This window comes from Rhopalosiphum maidis, chromosome 1 (assembly GCF_003676215.2).
Source record: "Rhopalosiphum maidis isolate BTI-1 chromosome 1, ASM367621v3, whole genome shotgun sequence".
In the NCBI taxonomy this organism is placed as follows: domain Eukaryota; kingdom Metazoa; phylum Arthropoda; class Insecta; order Hemiptera; family Aphididae; genus Rhopalosiphum; species Rhopalosiphum maidis.
In genome coordinates this window covers 53,841,297-53,865,761 of record NC_040877.1, presented here as the reverse complement: position 1 = coordinate 53,865,761, position 24,465 = coordinate 53,841,297, and the positions used below count along the sequence as shown (strand labels likewise).

The following is a 24,465-nucleotide window of genomic DNA, read 5'->3' as shown; positions in this document are numbered from 1 at the left end:
TGTTTAACCAACAATTTTACCATTTTTATCGTTTTAATTTTTACTATTTTTTAAGACACCATTCATTTATTTATTTATTCCATAATATAGGGTGTTTTTTCATCTGAAATAATGAGTGTCGTATTAAATGGATCACCCTCTAGTGTTTGATTATATTTCAATTTTGGATTTCCCTTATATTTTGTTTTATTTTTCTACACTATTATTATTTAATACGTATACGAGTATACTTAACTTTTTTCTATAAAAATACATTAGCGTCTCACTTATGATGTTGTGTTTTATACCAGTACTATAATAAAATATATTTAATATAAGTTGAAATTTGTGTTCTGTGACTAAAAATAGTAAAACATTAATACCAATTTACAGCAACAATCACTAGTCTCTAATTCATTTTGTTCCGAGTAATTACTTTTATATGATTTATTTATGAATTTAAATAACATATATTCTATTATATGATTAATTTGTAACATAAAACAAACATTCGTTGCGTTGTAATATTATATTGATACACGATATAACTATAAACAACATTCAAATGAATGCTATTAATTATTTAATTCAAAAGAAACCCATTTCATAGTATCTTAAGTGTTTAAAAAAATGTACAATAGTAATTTATTCTCGTATACTCAAGTAAATTGATTTAATCTCATTTTATACGCTAATACAGTGAATTAAAATCAATGGGAGTGTTAAATATCTTAAGATGGTATATAATAGGTACTTAAAAAAAACGAAAAAGAAGCTTTTTGAGTATATTCGATCACCCTAATAGCACTGCGTAGCGTCTTGAGAAATGTCAAGTTTTGTTAATCACCGTCAGCTCGTAAAGATTTTGTTTTCGAACGTTTATGAATTTGTCATTCGATAAGATTTCCATTATAGTATAGACTATACTATTCTATACTTATAGAACTATGGTTTACTTGTTATATCTTACTTTTATATTATATATGCATGTATATAACTAAATTAGTTTATTAAATTCATTATCCCATTTATTACTAAATTACTAAACGTCGTTTATACTATACGTAATTTAAGTTATAAGTGCATAACTGAATCAACCATGGCTCGCAGGCTATTAAATTGTTTATTACACTTCATTAAAACGATAGAGATAAGACAGTACCTATTCAGTGCAATATTCTTTATCCGTATTCCAAAACAAATTGATAATCCAATCAACTTTAAAGATTTCATCAGATCATATTGAACAGAATCATAATAATATGCTGAGTGGTTTTTAGAAGACACTCATTATTTAAAAAAGTATTAATGTCTGTAACTAAATTAACTAATAAACTAGATACACGTTAAAAGGAAAAAGAAAATATATAATAAGAAATTAAAATGACGTGAGAAAAATATTTTCAAAAATTTTAATATCTACTTTTCAACATTATAAGTATTAACTGTTAAGAGAATCACCCTGTACATGATAGCAAATAGGTGAAAGGTATATTATAAGCAATATTATATATTACAATGCATTGACATGAGCAATTTAAAAAAATGTATTATTATTATTATTATTATTATTATTATTATTATTGTTGTTTCGCCTATTCTCTTATCCGAGTTTTGCATTAACCATTAAAATGTGCTCGTCTACATTTTCCTACAACATTGTTATCCTGACACAATTTTGATGAGCCAATAGCATTTTAAATTGAATGATAGTTTACACATTTTATTGAACACTGTTTGCACCGGACTCAACTGAACAAATGTATAATGAAGTGCCAGTGAAGTACAGTGCAATGCAGAGACTACCGAAAGGATGTGGACAAACTAGACAAGAGGAGAAAACTATAATATACATTATAAATTATATTATATTATAGTTTGTATTATATACCTAGTCGGTATTTGTTTATAATCGTTTAGCATAATATATAGTATGATGTACTAGTTTTATTGCATTTAGGTCTTACATTGTCTGAACCATTCTCTTCGAAATTTCCCGTTGTCAAACATAACCTATATATTATATTATAATTCTATGGAAACTATACAACCAAGGTACATAAATTACCTAAATATTATGGTTGTATTATTAGTCTATATCAAACACTGCATATAGAAGTACTTAAAACCATATAATATACTGCATAAACGCATATACCTAATATTTAAAAATAATCATCCCAAAAGGAATATAAATATACTTAAGGACTTAATGTTCATATATACATTATACATATTCATTACATCAAAATTGTATTACTTGGTATTCTTAACCTATACTTATATTAAAATCAAAGGCTAGATTAAGTTGTTAATAAGCATTTATAATATATATGAATAAAGTTTCACAAATATCGGTATGTACCCCAAATGCCCCTTCCCACTCATATTAAAACAATTAAACATTTAAACGTTACATGTAGCTATAAAAGAAAAAAATATTTGTTAATTTTTCTATATTAAATTATCAGTTTTAAACTAGTAAAGTATATATTGTTAATTAAAAATAAAAAGTAGTTGACAGAGAGTACTGATGAAACAGCTATCATCGGAAATAAAAGTGAAAAAATAAAGGCAATATTATGTGTGTTGAGTTCAATTAGAAAATATGAAAAAAAAAACAATTTCTACGCACTTTTCTGCACGTAAACGTTTAAAAATAGCGGCAAACACAATACAAATGTTTGATCGCATCAGCTCACTTAACCATTCACTAATCATCTAACTGTAATTATAGTCAAACGCGGTCGTTTTTTTTTTAGTGTCAGCTGTGTGCCGATAATCGATAAAATATTAAAATTATCCAACAGTACCGTTTCAATGTACATAATATTAAATTTTTTATCGAACAATCCGACGCGTGACGGTAAATAATGTTCAGAACGAGAGTCAAAAACAAATAGCGTCGATCATAATAATATAGTATTTCAAGTCAGTGAAACGTGCTGAGAATTTCCATATTTATTTTTTTATTCACATTTTTAAGATTTACTAGATTTTTGTTGATTACATATTTTTCCACCCGACTAAGACGTGCTGTTATTTTAAAAAAATATTATCTATTCGGTTGTTTAAAATCAATGAAAAGTCGAGTATTTAAAATTTATTCTTCGAATTCGAACCATTATTGTACATTATTACCAACTATATATCAAACATTTTATTATGGTAAAATATTATACATTATAAATCCGCATAATAATACTAATAATCATGAAATATGGTATTAATATTAAATAATAATTCCACGGGCACCACAGTATAATACGTGAAAATAATAAATTCGTTTATCAATTTATATCGTTAGTTTCATAACATATAACATTATTTCTGTCGAAATAACAAACTAAAATGTAGAATTATTAGTAAAATATTCATAAATATTCATAAATACATTAAGTGTATTTATTTAAGATAATATAATTCATTTGATTGCTATTTAACCACAACATTTTTTTTTAACTATATTAAAATTTAATAAATTTAAAATATATAAAAATATAAATTTTATTATCAAAATATTTTCTGTATTCTATCCCATTTGATTTACAAGTTTAAAATTTTGGTGAGATTTAAGTGAAATCAAAATTTACAATTACATCTATTACGATGTTTGTCCGATAACCTTATGTATAATATGGCATGTATATAATATTATTATACATATCTTCACCGCAAAAACCATTACTTTCAATTACGTTTACTTCTTGCTCGTTCCCCTTTTAAAATTAATTTGCATAATCCTTTTAATATAAAGTTAACCTATCTCCCGGTGGCCTTTCTCGTCTATAGAGAAAAGTACTCAAACGACAACTACATAGGCGCGTACACACATCCCAACAACCGTATTCATTCTCGCTTCTCCGGTTTTGGTTACGATTAATAGTAACCACTCGTCATTAATCTACCTACGAGTATACCGTTACAGCCCCATTCTGAACTCTCGTTCTCCATTTGGGATCATCTTTAGTTTGAAAACAAACTTTGACTAATTCCAAATGCCGGCTATTTTCTATCTAAAGTGCCGCAATGTACGTCCCGGGGTCAAAGACTCGGGTAAATCGATGCGGAAACTTAACTGCAGTCTGGACGGAGAGAAATTGAAAAAGGAATGATTAATATACATCAGAATATATTATTATTTATTATGTTATAAAAATGAAAATTCTATTTGACTTAACATACTATAATACAGCAAATGGTTTTCATAATAGTATGGTACGCGTTTATTTAAAATATAATTAATGGCACATTTTATTAAACTTAAGTACTATATTATTATATGCGAAACACGAGAAAACAATTTTTACATTAATGTATTACAATACCTCATTTTTTCTGTCATACGAATTAAATTTATTTTTCTATAATATAAAAATAATGTAAGGTACTTGAAAAACTTATTTCATTAATTTTGCTACCGTTACAACCTGTAATTTTAGATTCTGAGCACAGCTAGAAACGTATTTGTTTTATATTTTATAATGATGTGTTTCGACGCGTGGGTAGATGGATCACCCAAAAAGTTGCGTGTAATCCTACCTATATAAATTGGAAATTGAACACAGATGGTACTTTATATAAAGATTATTTTTTTAATTTTCCTGTTGTCGAGCTTTTGAAAACCCTCAAAATAACAGCAATGAATTTACGACACACCCGTTTTCGACGAAATCACTTTTAGTCGTTTTATATTTTAATTCAAAAAATAAATAAATAATAATCCTATAGACACGACGTTTACATCAATTATTTATTTTAGTATTGTATATATGGACAGGGATTATTTGTGAAATCAACAAACTTAATCGTTTTTGGAATGAATATATAATTTTTCAGTATATGTCTTCACGTATTAATATTTTATTGTAATGTTATATCGAACTAAATTAAACTAAACTTGGATTTTTACCGTTTTTGGTTTCCTATTGAAAATATTCGAAACAAAACTAAACACCTAATTGTTCGGTTCGGAAATAAAAACAATGAAATTTAAATTATTACTAAATTATATAAAGTACGATTTCTCGATAGCAATTGTTGGAGGATTTTTCAATTTTATTGAATATTTTTAAAATATATAACAACCATATAATTTATAGTATTATCATAAAATATTAAATCCAAAAATTAACAAATAATTTCCAGACACCCATTCGGAACATATCAGCACATTAGGAATGGTCGTGATATTATCAGTCGCAGTAAAATTCGTCTTCATAAGTTTTGCTTTACTAGCTATTTGTTACAGGTAGCGAAATCAAAATAACACAAAAGTCTTGAAAAATTGGACTGTTTAATTTTGTTTTTTATTATTTATTTTATTAATATATATTTATACATTATTTTTTTTACACAAACAATATTATTTGTTTTTGTTTGTGTTTGAGGTGTGCGAATTTGTTTTTGTTTTGTTTTACGAGCACGCATCGTACTTGTTCTGAAACATTGATACATAATTGTATTGAACTGAATATAAAAAAACAATTTAAAATCACAAATCCATTAAATTACGTGCGATCAGTAAATTGTACACGATATATTATTCGTAATTGGTAATCTGTGATACAAAAAATAATAATAATCTCGTTACCTTTTTATATTTAATTGCGATATTTTGGGGGATTTCTCATTTAAAATCATACAACGCTTACGTTTATTTTTTATGTTTGAATTTGTGCATTGTGGAATTCAACTTCACCTCGCCTGTACGGAACGTTACATTGCCGTTTTAAAGTAAACGCTCACAGCACCAACACCGGTGTCTTGGTCATGATACTCATGACTGCTGTCGGAGTGGTGTTTCTGATTTTCACATGTTCTGCTTTGTGTTATCGCCACGTGGTTGTGTACAAAAAGAACCCCTGTTTTTGCTTCAGGTTAGTCAAAAAGCTCAGAATTATACGTTTTTTTATAGATGACTACTATACGTCTACAATACCTATACATTTAAATTAATTAATCAAAATAGATCATAAACCGGTCCCTATTAGCACTGGGCAACCGATCATCTCAATATTGTTCCTGTAGTTTCATAAATAAAACAATATACATACCTAATATTATACATGATTATTATGTTGGCACTCTTTAAATTTTAAATTTTTTTGTACAATTTTAACGGAATTTAGCTATAACCTATATACATATATACATAGATCAAATAATATGTGTATATAAAATATAAATTTATGAAATTGTATGACTTCAAAATAACGGATATCGACCGAGCATGCTAACAGTTTTAGTTTACTTAAACCGGTTCAGGCGAGGTAAAAAATACTGGACTTGTATTGTTATTATAAATCACAGTGCTTATTGTAGTTTAGTGAGATTTATTATGTGTTTTAATATTGTATTTAACCATAAAAATAGGTCTATATCCTTGAACAAAATAAAAAACTAAATTGGTTTTATACTTACTAAGTTTATATTTAAACATACGATATTAATACCATCCTAATAAAATAATAATTAAGGCTTGACCATTATCTTATTTTTTAATTCTCGAACATATACACAAATTACAACACCTGCTTACTTAATATGCCAACAGGTTTTTTTTTATTTTTTTAATATTTATAATTCAAGCAAACATTTTTTAACATTCTGATCATATTGATATCATAGCCCATAGGCATACACCACAAGTGCAGCAAATGGTTAATATTATAAACGTAATAATATTAATTCATAAACGATTTAGTACATTTTTATTCGCTATTCATAATCATTATTTTATTTTAATTCAAAACGAATTTAAATTATTGAATTTACAAAATCTGCTAGCGATATAAAAGTGTAAAACAAATGTTTGACAATTGAATACCAACTTATAATTTGCTGTCTAAATAATTATTTTTGAAAATCACTGATTCTTTATTGAAAGTTCGACAATTCTTCTTTAAAATTTTGTTTTAAAATATTTTTAGGTCAGTTTGATTAATCAACAATTCGTTTATGCATTTAACTCTGTGATTAATGTTACCAACGACCTATACTTAAACTAGACATTTTGTTAACTCATTATACTTTCTACTCGAATGCATTAACGAAAACTTGTATTTACAAACTGTTTGAGTAATATGTGCGTGACCCATGCAATTTATACAGAGGTTCATATTGCACAGTTATTTATTAAATAACACTCGTCTCACATTAATATTTTCTTAAGAACCAAATCTAAAAAAATCATGGGTTGAAATCGCTAAAAATAAAACTCCAAAATATTTGTACTAATCGTTAATGTTTATTAAGAGGACACTTTATCCGCATGTATTATCCCCGTCTTAAAGACGTACAACATAGTAGAATCCGTTTCACGTTAAGCAACCCAGTGTACACATTATAAAAAAAAACATTGGCTGTGCAATGTTTTTAATTTTTTGATATCACTAATACGAAAAAAAGTTCTTATCGTTTCAAAATCCATTATTTTTGTGTTTTTCTAACTATGAGTTTTTTGGTAATTCTGATATCGAAAAAAAAACAATGTTGCATAATCCAAAATCTCCTCTTTCCAGTGCGAAAATATAATTACTTAACTTGGGCTATAGTCTGAGTAATCCTTGCCCGTGTGAAATTATTTTTACTATAATGTACGTTTGTAAGACGGAGACAATATATGTGGGTGAAACGTCCTCATAAATATTATTTCTATATTATATACGTATATTATTACAGACAAAGTTTTAATTAAAACAGATTGCAATAATTTAGCAAACTATATAATCCGATTAAGTATGTTATTTTTTCAGTTCCAATAAAATAAAAATGTAAAAATACAATTAATCGTTAAAACAAGTGAACATTTTATGTATGTCATGTAAAAACTATGATGGCTCATTTAATTGTTTAAAAACAAGTTTTTACTCAATATCGTAATAAATTGATAATACTAATAAAATCTCAAGATAAATAATTTATCACACTTAATATGTACAAAAAAAATTATTATAGCACCAGTCATGTAGTTATATTATATAGTCATCACGCAGTAGTGCAGTTTGTGCATGGTATGATCAACTTAAGCATGTACCAATGCGCTTTTGGTAGTTTTGTATTTACTTATGTAGGTACGCGTAATAATAATATATTATAAATGCAAACGTTTATTAATACGCTCAATGATAAAATCGTGTTTTTGCGTACAAAAATCGCATAGGAGGAGTAGTGAAAAACAAGCAACGGACAAACAAAAGCAATCAATCAATACAACTCCCGTATCAAAACCGTCCAGATTTGACGCCCCTTCTGAAGAATCGGCCGAAGAAATGGCAATGGTTAACATTAACAGAATTAATAAATACGGAAACCAATCGCCATATAAGTAAATATGTTTTAAATAATAATATAACTTTGAACATAGTTCAAAGAAATAATGTTAAAATACTATATTTCATTATGATGCAGTTAATAGTTAGCTCTGTAAAATTATTTTGATACTACGCCAACACTAGATTTCAAAATTGTATTCATCTTTAATGGCATAATAATTTTAATGCAGTAGAAATATTAGAATTGTACCAATGTACACCATGTGTTTCTCACCCCTTTGATATTAGATTTTGGTCTAACGGCTTAAATGTTATTATTACTTATTAGATTAAGGAAATCCTATGTAGGATGTAAGCCATCTAATATGAGGTGTATGTACGTGACGTGTGCTTCTCTCTCTCTCTCTTTCTAAGAAACTACCACACAGACATGCAGTATACCTACTATGAACTAATTATTATAATAATAATTTTCATAACCTTTTATGAATAGTTCATAATAGTTTGATTGTTTAAACTTTACACAATATATTATGTATAAATAGTAAAACGTCTTGGGTATATTTTTAAAATATATTTAAGAAAAAATTAATATCATACGCATTTTAACAATAATATTATAATGTATTCTAAATTCATTTGTATTATAGTCGCTCAGAAACTGGATCCCATAAAATGCTCTTTCATCCGACAAATCATATGTCTCCAAGTACTTCTGGTATTTCTATGTAAGCATATCATAAATATTTGTAAACGTATCTTTCTTTTATTTATTTCAGTTATTATAAGAATTGTTATACATGTTATATAAATTTATTTTTTAGGGAGCATAAATCACAAAACTTGTCCAGATTAGGCCTGTGCCCTAACGACGAAGATGATATGAATGTCCAAGGCAAGTTTATTTTTATTTTACTTGTGATTGTATATTATTATATCTCCTCCAGAGATTTCATTGTTGTGAATTTAACTTGTTGAGTGTTATATGACTATATGTCTATATTATATTGTCACCAATATTTTACTTGAGTACTGACACTACTCATTTGTATAACCTTCTTTATCTTTCAACACAGTTCTGTCTACTCATTCTCATAATCTAATACCCATGTGTATTTAACTTTAGGTTCATAAATATAACTATTTTGACCATATTGTTTTAAAATGTAAAAGTTTCATTATTTTCAACCAATGTTCGACAGTGTGAACAATTTTTAAGGGATTTTTGAACTTTGAGGGCTTTATTTGAATTATTCATTATAGAAAACCTTCACATGAGTGGGCGTGGAAGTAGTTGTGGTCTTGCTCCAGGGTCTGTAAGTATATCTGACATGGAACGGAAAATCAAATCACTTGATGGTTACCACGGAGACTTGTTGGAAAAACTTCGTACCGCCGCCCATAGATCATCGTCTGGTGCCAGATCAAGTAGTGAAGACCTACTATGGCGTACCTTGACTGAAACTGCTGAATCGGCTTATAACCGTATTACAGCTAGTCAAGAAAGACTGTGTGAAGAAAGTTAGTAAAATTAAATTGTGTATTTATACTAACTATTTTAATTTATACCTAAACATTTTGAACTTTAAATTCTTTATAATATGCATAATATATATAAATAAAAAGTCACTTAAGAATATAACTAAAAAAAATTTAAATTAAACTATTTTTAGGGTTTCGTAATAAAATTAATTATTTCGAACTGTAATAAGTATCAATAAAATTGTTTTTTTAGGACATGGACTTCCTCAAAGTCATACTGTTTTATCTGAAAGTGGAGTGCCGACTTGTCATCGACATCCATATCGGAGGCCCAGCAGACGGACAGATATCGGTGCGTATTATGAATATTTACGAGTTTTTGAGTTACATTAAATTTTAATAATAATAATCTATTTCTTAAAGCACCAGAAGACGAAGAAGAGACAGCTAAAGAGGTTTCCTCTACAATTCGTATACGGAATCTCGAAGACCTTTTCAAGCAAATTCAAGAGCACACCGTACGGCACAGTCCATCTGGTTCGGAAGAGAACAGGATGTCCGAAACAGAAGTCGACAGACACTATAGACATGACGCGCATCCTGGGTGATTATTTTTACTCTAATTTTATCACACATTATAGTATTATAATATTATAATCAATTAAGGACTGCAATTTATATGCAATAAAAATATGATAAAATATCCAAAAAGCATTTAATAATTTTCATATAAAAATGTGTCGATAATACAATTAAGTATTTTACCTTCAGTTTTGGAAATGGTAGATAATATTCAACAAATTTTTTTAATTTAACAACTTCCCTTTGTACTTTGATATTCTTTGAAATCGTTTGTATAAATTTTACATTAAATGTCATGTAAAAATATAAAATGTATTTACACGGAAAATACACCTACTAATAATTATTAAATGAATATATCAACATATTACAGTTCATGAGCTTATTATTATAAAATATTTATATCTTTTAGCCAATATAGGCAATATAGCTCTAGTAACCATATTGCGTTTATTATCATCATATCGTATTCTGTAGGTACATGTTGTCGCAGTTACATGCCTAGCTGTTTTTAAAGTAAAAGAATATGATTTCTTTACTATCCTCAGATCCGGTTGTAACATAAAAAATTTAATATATTCTTACATTTACGCATAGGTAGGCGCTAGTTAATTATAATAATATATTATTAATCGTGTGTAAGAGAATTTTTATATTATGTAAGTTATTGCTCATTATTAACTTATACGAAAATTTAAAAATCATACGAAAAAATATTTCACACATGAATTTTTATTTTAACAATTAATGATAAAAATCAATTAACAAAAAAATTAAAAAAATATATGACATCCTTGTCTTCGGCCGTGAGCACACCTCTGAATCTTCGTATAAAATACTATAAATTTTCATCGAGTGTCTGTCAAGGACGTCCACACAATAATAACAATTAGTTGATATAATGATTAAGGTAAGAGTGATGCCGCAAAGACATCCTGGTTGACACCCTCGACCTAGGCTGCCCGCAATAACCAACGTTAATAATATGACGTGCTGTGTAATTGTAACAGGAATTTTTTTTTTCTATTTTGTTCACCCCCGACCGTTTTCTGCAGATGCGAAGAACCGAGGTTCGTGAGGGGTTGGTACCGTCCGGCGAGTAGGGCGACCAGCGGCTCGGCGTCGCCGTACCAACAGGCGGCAGCCCGGGCGTCGTCGGCCACCGTCCACTCGACAACAGGTGAGGAAAGCATCTATGAATCGGCAGACCACCCGCCCTCCTGTCGGAACGCGTGTAATACCCCCGACAGCGAAAGGTATGCACCACATGCACAAACCCGTCATAGGCGCTAATTGTATAATATTATAATTGATCGATATACAGAGTGATTCACCAAGCATGCTCACCCCCTCCGTTTTTTCTTCAATACTGCAATTTTATGAAATATTTAAATATACTTGAACAAATTATTTGTTGGATACTTTTTCTGAAAATACTGATTAAAAAATCCCAACGAGTAGTTTTTAATTATTTTACTTGGTGTGCTCCTTAGATAATGGGCTTGAAAGTTATAGGGATTATGATGCTTACCGTTATCTTACTGAATTTTAAAAATCAATATTCATCTATTAACATTTATAATTTATAAAAATGGTTCAAGTACCCATAATAAACACTATAGATTCAATTATACATTTATTTTATAATTTTATAAAACCATTTTTAAAAACTTTTATCCTTACTATAAACATTTTAATAGCTGAAAAACTACTCATTAGAATTTTAAATTAGATAAATTTAAAAAAAAAAGCTTTCCACTAAATAATTTACTGAAAAAATTGTCAATCTTATTTGAATAACAGAAGCTTATACCGGAAAATCACAAGAAATTAAATGCATAAAATAGTGTTAAATATATTTTAATAATTACAAAAATTGTAATTAAAATAAATTCATTATTAAGTTTAAAAATGGAGGTAAGCATGCTTAGTGAATCATCCTGTATATTACATTACTATTATGTATACATCATATTATTATCGTTATAAATATATACACGTACTTATTATATATTATAGTATAATATATAGTTCCCGAAACATAGTGTAGTAAAGATATATTTGATTACATACAGAATGATTCTTTAACACCACAAGATGTCCCTGATTTATACACTGTTCAAATATCACTACTTTCTATTAGACTATTTCTAACAAACATTTTTTAGTTTATAATTTGAAACCCACAAGTACTTAAGTCATATTTTATGAATCAACTAAGAAAATGAGCGGTGTACGTTAAAAAATCAACCTGTATGTATGTACGTATATGTATATTTATAACTCGGTGGTGATTTTTTTTTAAATATTACATGGCTGATAATTTACATTTAATTTAGAACATTTCAAAAATAATGGTTATTATATTTTAGAAAACATTTTCCAGAAATATAATTTTCTAAATATTTTTACATTCATACAGATATAATATATTATATGATTTAAATAATTTAATATTCAAAATCAATAACATTTTTGTTTTACAAGACTTATGACTATAATATTTGCTGATAAATGTTGGCTTACTAAAATCGTATAAGCTCTTATAGTATTCTAAATTCTAATAGTTACATATATATTCAATCCATGTATGAAACATTTACGTGACCTCAGAATTCAGAAATATGCTTAACCACCACCGATAAGTTATGATTTATATATAATAGAATAGTATATGTATTGTGTGTATATGATAAAAAATATTATTAACACTAGTAGATTTATGAAAACCACGCGTGATCGTTTTGTTTTTTCTTCTTCTTCTCGTTTCGTTACGACCGCAATAACTCGAACATAATATATACTACACTGGCAGATAAATCGGTTCGCAGTTAATCGACTGTGTCGTTTCCGAATGAATTTCATGGATGTACAAAAAACAAGAAGAGGAAAAAAACGAAACGTTTACAGCTGCTATATAAAATAAATAAATATATGTATGGGATGGACCACTGTTTTTTCCCGTTCATCCGCAATGCAACTATAACAAAGCATAACGGGAAGCTACACGATGGTCCATTCTCTATACTATATTGTAAAATGTAATATTATCATAAACATTAAGTTAGAGAGTATTATTATCACATACTGTAGCCTGTAGTAATGTTATTATAATAATTATGAAGTTCACTTCGGTAAGACTGAGTTCCATGTAAAGCTATGTATAAATTCTTTTAACTGTTTATAAATATGTTTCAATAACAAAATCATTTTCGAGTGCATCGCTGTCACACAAGCCCGTTTTTACTGACTGATAGATTTTACATACATAATAACCGTCAAAATTATAGTCGGATAGACATATAATAACAATGTTCAAGTGAAGAATTTTTTTGTACTTGTTTATCATCGCCACCGAGTCGAATACAATTTATCGTCCCACCAGGTGACTTTAATTCAGAAGACTTTAATCTAAAATGTCTATACCCAATCGATATTTTTCGTGTAAGTATAACTAGTATGGAAAAATAGTAAATACTTATCTTAAAATATTTAGATTTTTATTTTATGTAATCATGATAGTATAGTATAATGTTATCAGCTTGCAACTATAGCACATAGTAGACTATATATATAATTTCAAGACATGCCTACCTTACAAATAAGATGAATGATTATTAACTTTATCTAAGACAGTGTAAAAAATTAATTTTATGAGTTATTTACCATAATATTTAATACTGGTATTCGATTTTTAAAAACAAAAACATATGGATCATATCGTCAAAACAATATGTTTTTGTTGTAAAATATGTATAATCTTAAGGTAATTTTCTTATTTTTGTACCTAATTATTTACGTCTAATTGTGAAATATCGATGATTAACATAATGCTACGATACATTTTAAACAGTATAGTTTATAATACTATTTACTTTTATTTAAAAGTTTAATAATGGTAAATAAAAAATATAACCAACACAACGGCCAGTCACTCGGAGTCACGTGGTGACGATAAATTGTTTAGTTAGTGAGCAAAATGCTTTTCCGTTTAGAATCTCGACTTGTATAGAGACTTGGTGGTGAACCAGGTGCATGTCTCGCAAAAGGCAGTAGTTCGTCGTCATAATAACAATATCATCCACCCCGCCGTTCGTGTGTAAAATAAACGTTTTGGTTTTTGTGCTTTCTTTTTTCCATTTCCCCGGAAGCTCGTCGACCAATAGCGCGGTCGGCTAGCATGGACATGCCGGCGGTCGCGGCCATCGCCGACAATGGCGTCCGACAGCCGGCGGCAGCCCGCAGTGGCGGCAGCAGCAGCGCCCGGAGCAGTCGCCGGTCCTCAGCGCACCATCATCACCACTCCGGGTACGACCCGCCGTCGGCCACCAGCAGCGGCAGCGGCCATTCGCCGTCACCCCGGTGCCGACAGCGGCGAAACGGCGCCACGGACGACATCCGCACCGCCACCGTCACAACCAGTACCATCACCACCGCCAACAACACCACCGCCGCCGACAGCAGCAGCAACAACATCAACCATCACCGCCACCACCACCACCACCACCACCACCATCAACAGCAACAACAACAACAACAACAACAACATCAGCAACAACATCGCTCCTCCCCTGCCAACGGCCCCGTCCTAACCACGACCGCGGTCCCCGAACTGCGTACCGCGCTGCTCAACAACAAACATTTTCCCGAATACAAACACTGACGTAAATCAAATGCCGCCGCCGCCGCCGCCGCCGGAGGACCGTCGTTCGGCGGTCATCTCTTGTCCGGTAACCACGACTCGTCACCCTTTTAGAGGTCGCGACGTCGAGTGGCAGAGCAGGACGGGGTGATAGGTCCGACGGCAGCAGCGGCGATCGTAACGCGATTATCGTCCCGTATAAATATTAATTTTATTATTGTGAATATTATGATAATATAGTAAATTTTTGTGCGAATGGTCGACGGCCATCGCTTGCGCGTAATAACAAGTCGTCGTCATTATAACTGTTATTATATATTTAATTATTGTCGTTTGATATATTAGCAATAATAATTCTTATAAACATATATGCGTCGACGTCGTAACCGCCGGCTCTGATTAGATTAAGCTTGGGCGTGGATCTAAAATGTGGGGAGGTTACTCATTTTTTAAAAAAAAAATACAATTTTAATTTTAGTTCACGATAGATTAAAGATGACATTATATAGATAAGATTTTATAACAATGTTAACAATTTTGTTTATGTTAATATAAAACATTTCCAAAGGAGGTGTGCTAAAGCCCCTTCTTTCACTTCTCTGCAGAATCCGCGCCTGGGTAAATTAGGTTAGGATCCTCGCCTGTACAATTTATACCTAGCTACTAGCTAGGTATATAATAAGTACACGTTTATACGAGATTGTGTGTTCAGATAGTTTACCGACGATAACAATATTATTTACAATATTTATTATGTGTTCGACGCTAAAAACTGCAAACAGAAATCAATAGAGCGATATAATAGGCAAGGCCTATTACACACCTGGGGGTTAAGGAATCGACCCTCCGCCCCTCAAAAAATTGTTCAGAGGTACCTACCTATACTTGTTTTTATTAATACACCACCATTGATATTTGTAATAACTAATATAATAAATTATGGTAAAAACGATTTTGTGGAGAGATGGAGGACATAAGCGGAAATTTTATGGGGTATTATTTACAGTAATTGCAGTGGTCAAAATTCTCGGATCACGCGAAATATTTCCACTCACAATTTCCCTCAAAAATACTTCATCCCGTCTATTTTAATAATATAATAGACTCATATTCTAAGAGCACTCGGGTGATGGATCACGTCTCTGGGTCACGGAATTTAGCATTTAGCGTTCGTCACACGATTTCCAGTACATAATTAATTATTCCAGTTCAGTAAGCCTCAGTCCACTCCGCCCTTTCATAAAACTCATCAAACCTCAACACAATACCATCTCAGTGAGTCAATACTCTTAACCGCTGCCACCGTGATTCTGTTTGATGCGCTTACATCTAAATTGAATCTCTAGCAGCGTTTACTACATAAAAAGTATATCAAAAAGATAATGGCAAAATTATGAAGGCAGTAAAAGTTGTTAATTGTTATTATTAATATTGGTTTGGCAGCGTCGCGTCACACCAAAAAGGACGTCCAGAGTATTTCATTTTTTAAAAGCAAATATTGTAAATTTCACTCGTGATTTTACGCTATCAAATCAACAACGTGATATAATACATATACTCAATATATAATCTTTTCGACCTTCAATACCTATCCTCGAGTAATATTCTCTCGTCAATGTTTGCGCTTTTCACGATTTTTTTTTCTTCAATCCATATATATATATAAACCATCTCGATCACGTTTCTTTGGTCCCGATTTCCTAAAAAAATATTTAACAACGCGTTCAGCACCTATACGTGAACAACACTCCTCTATGCGTTTCCGATAACGAATCGACTTACAACGTTTTGCTCTATAATGTAATACGTGCGTTTCGTTTGTATTCGTATTAGCTCTATCATTTTTATTTTTTCGCGTTCTCTCTCCCTCTCTGCCAAACGGTAGTTTCGCAAACACCGACTTTATTATATCGTGTACCATCATTTTCTTTTCGCTTTTTTTACCACACAAATGACTTTTGGATTTTATTCGTATTTTTGTCGCACGACCAACGACTAGATATTTTTTTGCCGCGGGAAAAAATATTTATAAAAACAACGTGAGGGGTTTTCCGGGTTTTTTCCTTTTTATTGCGGTCATAAGCTGGTCTCGAAATCGTGTGTGTATTACGTGTATAGGGCGCGAAGCCACCGGAAAATATAATTCTCGCGTCCCATATTATAACACACATCCATTGTCGGACACGCATCAGTGCATCACGCACACGATAGCACACACGATACGCACCAAGTATCATTTATCGATCAATATTCAGTGTAAGCACATCATGCTAGTGTGTTGTATACCTACGAATAAAATATTTTTAAACACTTTTATTGCCATGAAATACAATATCAAATTTAATAATAATTTACCGATTATGATTATCATGTTTTAAAGTTCTCGGTGCAATATACAAGTATAATATTAAAATATATAATAATACGTACCTTATATCGTTGTTATTGAATTTTGTTTTTATGTACATATTTTACCAGGGTTACTTTTAAATATATATCTACATATGTTTAGTGTGGTATAAAAAATCTGTCTTCTACATGTGTATCTAATTATTATATTAAAATAATCTTGTATAAAGTTTTTTCAGTAGTGTATATTAAACATGAACGCATTCGTTAAAATGTGCGTACCTAAGTCAGATCTGAGATCGCAACTGCCAAAATGTTTTTTTTTTAATAATATGACTTATTATTACATAATAGTTGTATTATTACGATATAATATTATGTTATTGAAAAATACAAATTTATCGATCTTGTTTTTGTCGATTTTTTTTTCTTTATTAAATTTTACTATAAATGTAAATCGTATTGTTTTATTATGAACTATAAAATAGTACAACAGTCTCACCGAAAAATCCTAAACAATCGAAACTACACGAAATCGTATACATCACATCAGAAAGCGCTTACAAAAAAAAACAATGATTTCCAATTTGCTATTTACTATACCTCAATCAAATCCGTTTAATCGTTAATCGTTATTATGAGTAGGTAGTGTATACTCGTACGTTAAAAATATACGCCATTTTCACATTTCTATTAAATCGTATATTACAGTTAATTTTTTTCCAGCACAAGTGCGCGTAATTATGAATAAGTGTTCCTAATGCGTTTACTCCGCCACTAAAACACTTATATTATATATAAATATATAAGGTTAAATTAGGGATTCGTGTATAATGAGTTATGTACGATATTTCTCGCGACATCTCAAAATGAAGTCACATCTCGTTAAAAAAAATAAATAAAAAATAACAATGTCTCTGATAAAAAAAACTTTAATCGTAGTTTTTAATTTATTATAATTATTATTTCACTCAACCCAGCGTGAATATTATAATAATAATACAACGACCACGTATTTGTAATAATTTTTTTTCCTGTCTAAATTTGTTGCAAATTCCTAGTTCCCACTCTATTCGTGCACGAATTAGACGAGAATAACCGCGTACTATGATAAATATTTTAATTTCTCTGGATATTACTGCAGTAATAAGTAGCAAGTAATATTCATATCACGGATATTCCACGTGTATTCTGATGGATATTAAAAAAATTAGACGCCTCTTACTGTATTATATTTTGGCAATATTTCGATCTCGCTATAAATAGTTACTATCACTAGCACCACTATGTCCTACATAATAATATATTATTATTATATTATTATTGGTAGATATTTTTTACTTGGTGTATCTTTTTATATAGCATATATATAATATATTTATATTATATTATATGTATATGAAGTATTTATTATCAAACATATTAGGTACATATTTATTTTGTCAAGAAATTACTCTGTTACATATAATATAACAAATTTAATTTCTCCGAAGTATAAATTTATCATCAAAAAAAAGAATTATTCTTTCCCGTCCCCCAAAACTCAAAGATCTATAGACCGTCACTTTTATGACTTAAATGGGTGGCAGTTGAGGAAATACGATTAAAGGGAGACGGAGAAGATGAGGTTACATCTGCAACCAGGGGTTTAAGGCGTTGGATTTTATTTCAGGAGGTTCCATATTTTGAAATATCGTGATAAATTTATAGAGGCAGTAAAATTGTAATCCTGACTGCAACTCATAATACATCTGATTGCAGTTTAGGGGGAACCTTTGGAAACAGACTTTCGAACCCTCGTGTATATAAGTATTGGTCACAGAAGCACAACATCCAAATACCTTAAGAAAACGATCTAGTCGATTGACTGCAATTTCTGACCGGCGGTTTAGACGTAATGATTTATGTACAATATTATATCCACGTGTATATTGTGCTAAAATATCGATATTCTAAATAATAACAAACTAATGTACGAACGCCTCATAAAGGTGAAATATATAAAGACAACGACGACATTGCAGCGGTCCTCGTCTGTAATAAAATGGACGAAAGTTGTTTTAAATTTTCGGTTTTTTTTTTTTTTTTCATTGTCGTTGTCGTTCTTGTTATTATTGTTGTTGCTTTTGTTGTTGTTGATGTTGTTGTTATTGTTGTATACCTAGTGTTTATTCGTACACACGCGTGAAACATGTGTACACCTATACTTTAAGTGGAAAAAAATCAATTCTAAATTTGAGTTAACTATTATTATTATTATTATTATATATTATATTATACACATAATATAAAGACATCATACTGTATTCGTAATTTTGCCCGTAATTAATAAAATAATTGTGTGCGGTTACATACCTATCTGTAATACTATTATTGTCCGTTGTTAATATTATGATAAAATTCACTGTCGAAAATCTTCTATAGGTATATATTCTAATATTATATATTATTATTATTATTATTATTATTATTATTATATGTGTTTTAATCGATTTTTAGAAGAGGTAAAAATTTTTTTAAAAAAAAACGTTTCATTTGAATCTCATATATATATATATACAGTCGACTTACCACGGTTATGAGGTTACAACCTACTATTATAATACTTCTATTATTATAATACCCTTGCGTATATGATGTGTGTAGTGTCGGTGCCAGTGGGGGATGGTCTTTCGAGGGAAGAAACTCGAAAGTCTGTGGTACGTTGGGTTTCATTTTTTATGACCATCAAACAACTGGCCCGTTAAGTACTCTGCACAATAATAATATGATTTTAACAGAGGACCTACATTAATTTCGCTTTAAATCAAAACCAGTGTGCGTACATTTTTTTCGCGTATACAGTTTTTTGTCCACGTTTCAAAAATTCGTAGACAATATCCGGGCGAACCCACTGCGTTCACTTTGACTTAATAATTAATAATTTTCATTGTATACGTAAAACGACGGTAACAATAAAATGTATATTATTATATTATTATTGCCCGTAGTTGCCGCCGCCGCCACCGTCGTGTTATATAATATTGTTATCGTTTGATCGTTTGATCTCTTAAAACCCCATTTGTTTTACTTTCGAAATGTGTAGAACGATGATAAAATTAAATTCAAATTGTTTTAAATGTATTGATATTATTATTATTATTATTATTATTATTAGTCTGGTATATTTTAATATTGTGCGATGTTATTTCTACACCTACATACCATATTATATACTTTATACATTATATTGGTCATATTGTGCGTTAAATATTAGTATATATTATCATTATATTATTATATAATTATTATTTATTATTAATATGATAACGATATTGTTTTATTGACATTTTTTATTTTTACTTGTAGACGTGTGCAGGGTATTTAAATTATTATTATTATTACGATGTAAACAAAATAGAGTTATTATACGGCCCGTAATCATATAATATAGACCCATAGCAATTTGGCCGAGACGTGCGTATGGGGGTAGCATCTACACCACCAACTAAAAATAGAATATACTTGATGCGTTATTATAATATAGTCTATAGACAACTGCTCATACTTCAAAATAGTAGCTGTCGTACATAATCGAGTAAATATGAGTAGTGGTTAGGTACCGCAAGGTTTACCTATACCCACCTACCTCCATGGGCTGCCAAAGGGTTTCGATCTATTATCGTCTGCCATTCGAATCTCGTTTCGACGCGGCCGGTTCCGTTCGCGTCTCGCAGACCTTTATTAAAACATACTTACACGTTACACCACTTACACCCATGTATCCGAAACAGCGTGACTGTGAACTTTTTACCTAAAAAAAAAAAAAAACGCAACACGATTGCGCATCAAAATATTAATATTATAGGCAAAAATATAACGTGATAGCTGTATAGCACACAAAAAAAAGTTTATAAACGGAAAGTTGATTCAGAAAAATTCAAAGCAATAATAACTTATTAAAAGAATACAATTAAAATTTAAAATTAACTATTAAATTAAAAAAAATTTTCGTTCGTGATTTTTACCCAAAAATATAGTCAGCGATACCTTTTCTTGTTTAATTGAAAATAATTCTCCAACCGAAAACTTAGATTTTTCTTATTATTTGTTAAACAGTTGTATATCCCCACGATGTATTATGTATTAATGTCTCAAAACGAATGTATGAAAAATTATAATTTTAAACATGCACTATACTTTTATTGAAAAAAATCATATAATTTGTCATTTTTTATTTTCGTGTGTAAACTTGTTTGGTGCTCAATCGTGTTGTATTTGTGGTACCATACGTAACAAGGATAACCCACAATGGTGAACTATATCGGCAGGATATCGAGACTTTTTCTGTTGGACCACACAGCTATTAGTGAGTAGTTCGTACAAAGAATAATTAAAGGCATTTCCCCCCGTTTATGGCCGTAGAAAAAACATATTGAATAATATTGATGTTAAAGACATTATAAATATTGTTAAAATAAAAGTGGCTTATTAGACTTAATAAAAAACCATAAACAATTAGGTACATTTTTTTAGTTTAATATTACATTCTCTTATTCTTAAGTACAAAATATGATTTATCTTGTTCAGTAATAGTTAACTTTAGAGCAACATGTCTTATAAAACTTCAAATTATCCACTATAAAATCACAGGACAAAACAAATTTGAGGGCCGGTAAAATAATTACCCCTGTCTGAATCTGCACTGGCAACTTCTATATTTCTTGGTATGCAATCATGTCGTGTTTTATTACCAACTAGTAACTTCCTACCAATCTATACAATTGTATTACAGTTACGACAATAATTAACCCAATATTTAATCGTAAATAATGTTAAATCGTACATTACACAATAGTTTATTTTCTCGTAGGTAGAGAGATGTCCCAATGGCCTTTACGGGTTTTACGACTTTACCTTACCAGTTTCGTCCACGACCAGAGTAGTGTCATTCCGCCGCAAACAACACCTTCGTAATATTCAAATCTTTCGGGACGTTTCCGGCCGCGATGCGCAAGCGAAATTATCCGGCGACCACCCCATGACAGTATTATAATATTATATACCACCCACACTGACATTTCATACAACCTGCCAATATGATTCTTTTCAAAATACCCATATATAGTATATACGTATGCATAATAATAAAACGACGATGAATTTCTCGGTATCATAGTAGTAATGTCACTATTATTATTATTATTATTATTACGATGATACATAATAATAATATCCAGAAAAATTATTATAATTATTAATAGATATAAGTATATAATATTATAAAACTATAAAATATATATAGGTACATAAAAAATACGACGGATAAAAATATTCTGGCGACCAAAAAAACGAATTGTCACTGTAACGTCCAATTTAAAATTTTTTTTTTTCCTCGGTCATATATGGTTATATAATAATTAATAATAAATAATTATAAAATGTAAATACGTATATCCTAATAATATAATAGACTCGGATGTAACGAATACTAATATATTATTATATGATTTGATTTCTTTCTCGATCTACCAAAACCGAAATAACTGCGAGTAATAATAATATTATAAATTTAAATGTTTTGTAGATAATGTGTAAAAAAAAAAATAAAAAAGTTTATTGTTCATTATAAATATATTATATTATTGTGAATTAATTTTTTTTTTTTTTTAATATTATTTTGGTTTTTGAATACGTGAGACAGGACTCGCGTATAGTAGTTTGTAAGGTCATTACGTCGTCTACTTGTAAATATAATACCGATAATAATATTATACATCAATTGATAATGTTGTATTATATATTAGTAATATTATATTATATTATATTATATGATAATGTTGTAAATTTAAGATTACCAGTTTGAGTATTCTGTGCTCAATTGTTTTAGCCATTTAGGCTACAATATATAAGTGTCACTTTTTTATAGATAAACTTTTTAGGAACAATAATATAATGATTATTATTATACAGAAACAAAAAAAAAATATAAAATAATATTGATTGTACATAATAATTTATCCATTCTGAAGGTATATTATATGGTAACTAAACAATGTGATTATATATATATATATTATATCATATTATATATATATATATATATATATATAAAATAAAACTAGAATTTGGAGTAAATCATTTAAGATTGTCGTAATAAAATCCTAAAATCCCTTCGCCACAGCTTATACTTCCTAACAAGGCCGTAGCCAGTAAAATATTTAGGGGGAAGGGGTTTAGAGTATAAATATGTTATATTATGTAATAAAATATGAAACTTTCTTAAAATCTTATTTCAAGAAAAAATTTCGGGAGGAGAGACTGAACCCTAAAACCCTCTCCCTGGGTACGGCCGTGCTTCCTAAAACGTCAATTCATTGACTTAGAAGTTAGAACTAACGATTTGCGTTATTGTTTATACGATAACAATTTAACAATGTCTTAAAATAGAATAATAAAGTATAATCATAGGCGTAAATTTGGCTTGTTAGAAGGGAGGAGGGGCTAAAATTTTAATCATAGAACAGGCCCGCGGAGGGCATCGCCTCCCGCACCTCCTACAAATAAATTGTACAATATATTTTCTGATAAGTTTGTATAGCTAGAGCTAGATTCACAGTCGGTTTCATTTAAACACGATGTGCTACTAGAAAAACATATCGTATAATAAATCACTATCAACGCTACTGGAATCATTATCCGAATTACTTTTTAATATTTTCGGTTTAGGTTTTGTAAAATTGAAAATATCAAAAATACGTTGTTTACACATAATCACACTCACAACTCGCAATAAAATTAAAAGTTGAACTCTTGTGCTTTAATTTTTAACACAGAAAATAACACTGGCTGCTCAATGCTCGTCATAAAACCGTAATTGATCAATCAGTATTTTCTGTGTAGCGTTTACCTTAATATCTTCATAGTAACGACTCCAGTCATCGTAACAGATTGTTAATTGTATTGTGTTTTACTTAAAAATATCAAAGACAGTGATTTTTTCCAATTAGCGAGATAATAGACTCTAAATACACCGAAATGGTATACGCAACGTATACCATTTCTAGAAACCTTTGTTATCACGGCGGTGTTCTTAACCTATTATCATTGTTGTTATAAAATATTAACGTAGCTCAATCATTCTAATTCTATTATAAATTTACAAAACAAAATGCA

The 24,465-nt window shown here is 29.7% G+C and overlaps 2 protein-coding genes across 5 annotated transcripts in view; both read left to right on the top strand.

Moving 5' to 3' along the window:
- LOC113550513 (disintegrin and metalloproteinase domain-containing protein 11) overlaps window positions 1–14,622 on the top strand; it is a 225,288-nt gene extending 210,666 nt beyond the window's left edge. For 2 of the 4 annotated variants that reach the window (XM_026952392.1, XM_026952391.1), the window contains exons 20-27: window positions 5,717–5,858; window positions 8,144–8,308; window positions 8,906–8,983; window positions 9,080–9,150; window positions 9,519–9,776; window positions 9,991–10,089; window positions 10,161–10,341; window positions 11,375–11,934. In XM_026952392.1, coding sequence (XP_026808193.1) covers window positions 5,717–5,858; window positions 8,144–8,308; window positions 8,906–8,983; window positions 9,080–9,150; window positions 9,519–9,776; window positions 9,991–10,089; window positions 10,161–10,341; window positions 11,375–11,612 — 1,232 coding nt within the window. In that variant the 3' untranslated portion in view covers window positions 11,613–11,934. Of the gene's footprint in view, window positions 1–5,127; window positions 5,231–5,716; window positions 5,859–8,143; window positions 8,309–8,905; window positions 8,984–9,079; window positions 9,151–9,518; window positions 9,777–9,990; window positions 10,090–10,160; window positions 10,342–11,374; window positions 11,935–14,470 lie in introns of those variants that run through there. The other 2 variants (XM_026952393.1, XM_026952394.1) reach the window with 2 other exon arrangements.
- LOC113550515 (myb-like protein Q) lies at window positions 14,154–18,692 on the top strand. Its single transcript, XM_026952396.1, has one exon. The coding sequence runs from the start codon at window positions 14,500–14,502 to the stop codon at window positions 14,980–14,982; it is 483 nt and encodes a 160-aa protein (XP_026808197.1). The 5' UTR covers window positions 14,154–14,499; the 3' UTR covers window positions 14,983–18,692.
- Window positions 18,693–24,465: the final 5,773 nt, after the last annotated feature.